The sequence below is a fragment of the Lactuca saligna genome, chromosome 8, assembly GCF_052625555.1.
Source record: "Lactuca saligna cultivar CGN05327 chromosome 8, ASM5262555v1, whole genome shotgun sequence".
Taxonomy (NCBI): Eukaryota; Viridiplantae; Streptophyta; class Magnoliopsida; order Asterales; family Asteraceae; genus Lactuca; species Lactuca saligna.
In genome coordinates, this window is record NC_136424.1 from 15,540,296 (window position 1) to 15,549,043 (window position 8,748).

The window sequence follows — 8,748 nt, forward strand, 5'->3', positions numbered from 1 at the left end:
AGCTCTGCAAGAGTAGACGGCCCACAAAACAATAGTCTATTTTCCGGAAAAAGTAGTAAAGTTATTTTGGTTATGTTGAACATAGTTTTTTTTTTTTTTTTTTTTTTATTTTATTAAACTAACGATTTTAATGGGTTATTATGGTTATTATGAGATAAGTGCTAATTTTTTTTTGCTAAACTAATTAGAAATTATGGCCAGTTTAATAATTTTCTCAAAAATTATCTAATGCTTATTAACCACAAAAGATAACAAAAAACGACTATTTTCATATTAAATGGGTAGAAATAGAACACGTACAAATAAATCTCATCATCCATTCCTTTACATTGTGCTTTCATTAAAAAAAAAAAAAAAAAAAAAAAATCAAACACTCCGTCAAAAGCACAACATACAAGATTACAAGTCAAAACTGTACACCCAATCTTCCCCGCCGCTTTCTCAACTCTTTCCACTAATTGACCCCACACCCACACCCGAACCCGAACCCGACCCAGCAGGTCTCGGATACGAATCCGGTTTTCTATCACCCTGTTTCCGAACCGGTTCCCTTCTCGAACTATCCGCCGTCTTCTGCAAATCCTGAAGCTGCTCCAATGATTTCACCAACTCATCAGCACTCGGCCGGTGCTTCGGTTCTTTCAAGAGACATTTCATCGCCAGAATCGCCGCCCTCATCGCCACCGTCGGCGAGTACTGGCCACCGAGACGCGGGTCCATAATATGAAGAATCCGTCGTTTGCTCGATAAATAAGGTTTAACAAACTCCACCAGAATTTGCTCGCCGGAGGGACGGTTTTTGTCGATGCACCGCCTCCCCGTCAAAATCTCCAGCAGAACCACCCCGAAACTGTATATATCACTTCTCGCCGTCAAATGACCTACAAAATACGCATCAATTTACAAAAAAAAAAGTTAGATCAATTCGGTAAATCCAGTTCCAATTGATTCGGAATCGAAGAAGTTTACCTGTCGCCATGTACTCCGGCGCTGCATATCCGTAAGTTCCCATAACTCTCGTCGAAACATGACTTTTTCCGTCCACCGGTCCGTCTTTTGCCAATCCGAAATCAGAAAGTTTCGCATTGTAATTCTGTTGAGTTTATTGAAGATAACCTCGTCAATGATGGAGTAGAAGATGCTAAGATCAAATCGAAAACATGAATTCGAGAGAAACGTACCGAATCGATGAGGATATTTGAAGATTTGAAATCACGATATATCACTTTCGCTTCCGGGCTATGAAGGTAAGCAAGCCCTTTCGCAGCACCTAAAGCGACCTTAATTCGTAGGGTCCATGAGAGAGGTTGAAAGTAAGAACTTCCTGTTATAATAAACAGATCATAAGATTCAATAATGATGGAGACTTTGCCAAATTTGGGGAAAAAACTTACTTCTGAAAAGATGATTTTCCAAGCTCCCTCGAGGCATGAACTCGTATACCAACAGTCTGTGATCATCTTCTAAACAGTAACCGATTAATTTCACCAGATTTTGATGGTTTAACATCCCTAAATAATTAATTTCTGCCTGCAACATAATCAAAAAAATAAGTAATGAGATGTAATTAAAGAAAGAAGATTGGAGAATGTAAACATAGCAACATACCAGCCATTCTTGGTGACCTTGAAGACCTTCTTGATTTAATCTCTTGACAGCAATGACAGTTCCAGTTCCAGGTTTGGCGGCTGTAAGTGATTGCTCATCGATCCATCCTTTGAAAACCGACCCGAATCCACCTTCTCCAAGAACACTATCGGGTCGGAAATTTCTTGTAGCCAATTTAAGTACATTGAAGCTAAAAGGCTTTAAATTTCCTGATTGTAAGATTTCTGTTTGACTTCTAGGGCTCCGAGGGCTTGGTGGTACTGATGCAGATGTAACTTTACCTGTTGAAGTTTAAACACATCAAAAAGACCATACTACCCTTTATTATCAAAAAGACCATATTACCCTCTCTACTGCTTAATTTTATGCAGTTGGATACACAGAAAATGAATCATTCACACCTTCACATGTTTGAAGCTTGATTTAATGCTAAATATAGTACACATCTAAACTTGGAAAAATTCTAATCAAACTGTGAAGAAATTCAACTTTATTATGTTTTTATATTTATATTTACACAATTCGTCGCAAATTATCGATAAGAAAATGAAATGAGAAGTATGAGTTCTTGTAGACAAATATATAAAATTTCATCACAAAACATATAAAAGTTACAACAGCGATTAAAATCACAAGCAGATGATATGAACACGATATACTCACCATCTAAACGTGAACTTTCAATTTTCAATCCAACACTGAAACAAGAACCCATCGTGATCCAGATATTTGATCTTCTTCTTTCTTCTCGATTCAAAACACTGAATGGAGTCTCACCCTTCTCCTTAAAGAGAGAGAGAGAGAGAGAGAGAGAGAGAGAGAGTAGTAATAAAAGTGATAGAAAATTAAGAACTCACTGGGACATTAAATCGAACAGTTGGAGGGTGTGAACGGGAAGACGTGTTGAAAAATACATATAAAAATACGTATGTGATGTGAGTGTGTGTTGAATAGTTGAAGTGTGTACGTGTGAGCACTTGGTTTCACGAGGAGAAAAGGCAAAGACAAAAGGCTTGACTTGTCGCCATTAATTCTCTCCTCCTCACTGCAACTTGCTTCTCACCCTCCAAATCTCCATAACCATTTTTCTACACCACCTTCGTCCATAATTAACCTTGCTTTTTTTGTCTTTATTCATGGAAAACCAGCAGTAAAGGCGAGAGTGGAGGAATCCTAATAATTGAATTAAATATTGCTTATGGGTGGCTTCTCTAATAATTTTTCATAAAACCAAGAACATGACACAGTCAATGGGTCAACAGCCTCATTAGATTCTCGCAATATTTTAAACCATTATATTTTGTTTCTTAAAAATATTAATAACGATTTTCGTCACTTTAAATTATCCAGACAACAACTATTTTTTTATACGTATAGTTATTGACGTTTTTATTCTTAAATTATTAAAATATAATTCGGTCTATAAAAAATATCGATTATCTTTTCCTTTAAGCAAATCTACTTCGGTTTGCTTAAATGAAAACATCCAGTTTTTACGATTTTCTATACGTTAACCACTTTGATTACTAGATGACATTTTAAACGGTCCCCATCAAAGTTGAGTGGTTTCACTAAAATATTTTCGACTACGAAATGATTAAAAAAAATAACTATTTTCTTTTGGCGTTTGCAAAATAACTTTTTTTTTTCTTCCATAACACTCTATTTTTCCGGAGTTCATATTCTAACATTGAGAATTCCATACTATCATTATGGAAACTCCTATTTCCATTTCCTTATGTTCCTTTAAGTTAAAATTGATTAGATTTCCCACTTACCTTTTTATTTTCACCAACCACTAATTATCAACATACTACTCAAATTCATTACATACAAGCCTACATATTTAAAATATATCTAAACCAATACCGATTCAGAACATATTTCAAAGCAAAAACCATACGTAATTATCTAAACGCGTCCTTCAATTTATACAAATTCATTATGTGTCAGTGATTAGGGTTTAGGCCTAACTTTTTAGAATTTTAGCCATTAAGGTTTATGTATTTTCTATATATTCTTATTTAATTGTCTTTTGGGTATCCATCTATCAATCTATTATCTAACATGGTATCAGAACTCTAGATTAAAATCATATTGCAGACCACAACCCGCGGTCACAGCCCTCCGCCTCCGAAGACCTTCTCTAATAATCGTCGGAAGTGCCTTCATTATATTCCATATTTTTTGTCTTTCTTATATTCTCCGCCTAAATAATAAATCAACTGCCGACACCAAACCTGAACTTTTTCACCGGCTTCTTCTACTGTCACGTCTACTTCTGCCTCCTTCTCAGATGGACACTTTTTCATATCTATTTTCTGATTCAACGCATTTTATGGCTAGCATTATCCTAATATATTTTATCTTAGCCACTGGTGAGAATGTCTCATCATAGTCCTTTACAACCAGTTGTGCTTTGAATATGTGCACATTACCATCCATGTTAATCTTCTTCTTGAAGATCCATTTGCAAACCAACTATCTTCCGTTCAAGTTTTTGATCAACCAAATTCCAAACTTGGTTGTCATACATGGACTTGATCTCGTTGTCCATTGTCTCTTTCCATTTGGCTGCCTTAGGGCTTGTTATTTCTTCCTTCTAGTTAGCTGGTTCATCCAAATTTACCTGTATACTATCACTGATAAATATATCACCATCTGTAGTTATATGGAAACCATAGAACTCGTGTAGCATGCTAACTCTACTAGAGCGATGAAGAAATAATGAATTGTCAACTTGTTCAACTGGAATCTCTTCCTTCGGTTGAACCCTAGCGTCTTCAGAGGTTCCTTCATCGGTTGAGTCTTAAATCTCTTCAAGGTCAATGGTGCTCCTACAGTTCTCTTTTCACATATCCAAAGGACTTCTATGGGTAGCCGATGAATATACATCTCTCACTTCGAGGTTCAAGCTTTTTGTGAGTCTCTTGTCTAACGAAAGCTTCACAACCCCAAACCTTGATATGTGCTAACAAGGGAGCTTTCCATGTCCACATCTTGTGAGATGTTTTGACAACCTTCTTAATTGGGACAATATTAAGAATCTGGGCGGCAGTCTCTAAGGTATACCCCCATAATGAAATTCGAAGAGAATATCAACTCATCATGGAACGAACCACGTCCAACAAGGTTCGGTTGCGCCTGCCAGCCACACCTTTAAGTCGTGGTGTCCTAGGAGGGGTCAATTGTGAAACTATTCGACATTCCTTGAGGTAGTCGTGGAACTCGATACTAAGATACTCTTCGCCTCTATCTAACCAGAGCATATTTATCTTCCAACCTAATTGATTCTCGACTTCATGTTTAAACTCTTTTCACTTTTCAAAGGTTCTCACTTATGTTTGATTACATAGATATAACCATATCTACTATAATCATCAGTGAAAGTGACATAGAATAGATTAGCATCTCTTGTGGATGATCTGAAGGGTCCCCACACATTTTTGTGTATGAGATCCAACAAACCTTCACCTATTTCACAAGATCCAGTGAAAGGTAATATTGTCATCTTTCCCAAAATACATGATTCACATGTATCATCTAACCTTTTGGAGTTAGGCGGGCAAGTTAGCTGCACCTGATCCCACATTGGCTGGGAATGAGAACTAAGCATTCCTTAAAAGGGTGTGGATACCTTCTCTATCACAACGCGTTTTAAAGCCACGAGGGTAGCAGATCCCATAATAACTATGTAGTTAAGCATGCCCGGGCGAGAGTAATTCATGGATGGGTGACCTCCTGGGAAGTTTTCGTATTGGGAGCCCAAAGAGGACAATATTATGATACATGCCAGATGAGGATGTTAAAAATGGTATCAGAGCCTGGGCACAAGTCAAAGTGTTCGACGGTGACGTCAAAACCTATAATGGGGGGGTCAAGGCGGGTAGGTTAGTTGCACCTGATCCCACATTTGCTGGGAAGGAGAACTAAACATTCCTTAAAAGGGTGTGGATACCTTCTTTGTCACAACACGTTTTAAAGTCGTGAGGGCAGAAGATCCCATAATAACACTCTAGTTAAGCGTGCGCGGGCGAGAGCAATCTTGGGATGGGTGCCCCCCTGGGATGTTTTCTTGTTGGACAATCGGGAGGAATTTACTTACGATACTTAGTTGACATTCATAAAAAGTATCTAATGAATTATGAGTTCAATACATCCTTTTTAGTAGAAAGACGGAGATTCCTTGCTCATTATCAAACAACCAATTACTCAAAAACTTCATGTGGGGCTAATAGTTTGTATTTCCTATCTCATGGTGCTCTTAGCCTTATCCCTCTATCAGGGTACTTTAGTAATAGATTCTTTAGGAATTGGATGATCTCATTTGGTCAAATACCTAGCGAAAAACTCATATCTTCCTTTCATTATGGTATTTATGAACAAGTCCCTGAATAACAAGTCTCAAGGTTTTAATAATATAGATGTTGATGCTAGTGATGCTAGTGATGATATCATTGATATGGATATGGAACTGCTAACTAGCATGTATAGGCTAACTATGGACATGATGTCTGAAGATGAAGAACTACTTTCTATCAACCTTGAATTCGAATTAGCAAAATCAATGTCGCCTTGCATAATATGGATTATAAACATTTATGATCTAGATGTGAATGAGTCGAATTACTTGTCCCCATGTATATTAGTGAACCTTCTCTCCGAGGAGTATGAAACTAGAAATATTTGTGTTATTGCTTTGACTCATATTCCCCAAAAGTGGATCCCGCTCTAATAGCTCCGAATAAATTAAATATGTGCATTAAGATATGAAGGCTTCTTATTCCACAACAACGAAAGCACTTTTTCACTCTTTCATATACTAGGGGATTTCACTTGGAAAATAAAATGCTCCATACTAATGGATTCGGGTCTATAACCATGGGTTTCAATGCACGAGATCTTGTAGCACTCACCAATGAGATCATATCAATTAGTATTACACAGAATAAATCAATTATAGATACTAATACAATTAGATCCGCTCTTTATAGATAAATTTGGAATTTGCGATCCCATGGAAGATTGGTCTAGGATCATGGAATCCTTTTCTATAAGATAGGAAGGGCTATAGCACAAAATGTACTTTTATGTAATTGCCTCATAGATCCTATATCTATCTATATGAAAAAGAAATCATGTAATGAAGTGGATTATTATTTTTCTTTGGCTTTACTCACATCAGTGGCATATTTCTATGTGGGTCTTAGCAAAAAACGATTAAGTTATTTTGTTAAATATATTCAACCAACTCCAATTCTTTTACCTATTAACATCTTTAAAGATTTCACAAATCCCCTATCACTTAGTTTTCGACTTTTCAGAAATATATTAACCGTTGAATTAGTTGTTGTTGTTCTTGTTTCTTTAGTACCTTTAGTACAATTAGACAAATCAATTTGAAATACATTATCGCTTAAATTATCAAAACACGTCACAGTTTGATACACACCGTCACAAGGTAAAGCTTCAAAATAAAAGTTTCTTGTCATTTCCGACGAGTAGCAACAATTTTTATAAGCAGAAATGGAACCATTCAAATTATTAAATGAATATCTAAACCCTTGTATGCACAATGCATGAAAAGAGATAATGTTTCTTGTCATTTCCGACGAGTAGCGACAATTTATTTAATCTAAACTAAGACCATTACTAAGCACTAGACTATAAACTCCAATCTTGGTAACATGAGAAGTTCACCTATTCACCATGATCAAGTTCATTCTACCGTGATCCACCACCTCACTTCTTCTTAGCCCCTGCAAATTAGAACAAATATGAATTCCACATCCTGTATCAAGGTGCAACATCCCAAAACTACAGTCCAAAAATTTCGTTTTTAAATCATTAAAGAAAAACCCATAACTCATAAAATAGCATAATCAAATCACATGTCATGTATCTCAAACATCATAACTAGAAAAATGTATCAAATATCAGAGTCTAAAATATCCCAGGCTGAAGACTGTGGTGTGTGCCATGCGATCATCCCGAGCCCTTCCCTTTGCTAGCTAAAGTACCTGAAACCAAACTGAAAACTGTAAGCATGAAGCTTAGTGAGCTTCCCCAAACTACAACATACCTTACAGATAACATACAACTAGGAGATACGAGCCCTACCCACTCTCATGGAGATTCGAGCCCCGCCCACACTCCACCATCTAGGAGATTCGGGCCCTGCCCACACTCCGCTGTCTAGGAGATTCGGGCCCCACCCACACTCCGATACTAACATGCATACAATTATTACACATACAACAAGTATATCTATCAGACAATCACATAACTATACTCAAATAATAATCCAAGATTCGGGCCCCATCCACACTCGACTGCTAGGATATTCAGGCCCCGACCACACTTAGCTACTAACATATCACATATACGGGCCGACCTTGGTGCCTTCGACCCATTCCTACTGAAAGGAAACTCACCTCACAAGAATGACTGTTGAAAACTCGAGTGAGGAATCCTTGTTTTCTGCCTCGGCAACTCTCCCACTATCAATTCCATAATAACACTTAATCAAAATCCGATAATCCTCTTTAGGGTAAAATGACCATTTTATCGGTGGTCAAAATCAACGTCAAGGTCAACTTCTAGTCAACCAAACTCGTCGAGTTATCCCCCACTCGATGAGTCCTTGTAATGCTTAATCTCGTGGTCGACTGAGTCAACTCGTTGAGTCCCTTTATAGACTCGTTGAGTTCTTCCTATCATAATAATCAGGATAGCCCTCTTCAACTCGTCGAGTCCTTCCCTGGACTCTCCGAGTTCTATGTCTGATTAAGCCATCCCAATGGATTAAGCCCATACCTTTCAAATTTATGTTCCAAACTTCATCAACATACTGGGAATACATTCTTAAGGGTAAAGTTTCAAACTATACCCCTCCGTAGTCCTTTTTAATGGGTTTAAACCAAAATCTAACTTCTTTAAGACATAAATCTTGATCCACAAGCCATAACACCCTAAACCAAGGCATAATATACTAGATCTAGACTTTTATCATTCGTTGGACACGTAAAGTCCCAAGCTTTCCTTTCATGCATGGTCTTTTAGGGCTAAATAGGCCATGTTCTTGTATACAACCTTGCATGGGGCTGTCATGGTCATAAAATTTGCACCTTTATGCCATGG

At 37.3% G+C, this 8,748-nt stretch overlaps 1 protein-coding gene across 1 annotated transcript; it reads right to left on the minus strand.

Moving 5' to 3' along the window:
* Positions 1–249: 249 nt before the first annotated feature.
* LOC145008065 (receptor-like cytoplasmic kinase 176) lies at positions 250–2,697 on the minus strand. Its single transcript, XM_078966687.1, has 6 exons — positions 2,272–2,697; positions 1,609–1,889; positions 1,395–1,530; positions 1,182–1,324; positions 970–1,093; positions 250–881 (listed from the first exon to the last, which is right to left on the minus strand). Exons 1-6 carry the CDS (start codon positions 2,321–2,323, stop codon positions 442–444), a joined length of 1,176 nt encoding a protein of 391 aa, XP_078822813.1. The 5' UTR covers positions 2,324–2,697; the 3' UTR covers positions 250–441.
* Positions 2,698–8,748: the final 6,051 nt, after the last annotated feature.

Excerpts from the sequence above, each read along its gene's own strand:
- LOC145008065 (XM_078966687.1), bottom strand. The coding sequence starts at position 2,323 with ATGGGTTCTTGTTTCAGTGTTGGATTGAAAATTGAAAGTTCACGTTTA. Across the intron at positions 1,890-2,271 it reads TGAAAGTTCACGTTTAGATG|GTAAAGTTACATCTGCATCA; the intron begins GTGAGTATATCG and ends AAACTTCAACAG. Across the intron at positions 1,325-1,394 it reads GGAAAATCATCTTTTCAGAA|GAAGTTCTTACTTTCAACCT; the intron begins GTAAGTTTTTTC and ends TTATTATAACAG.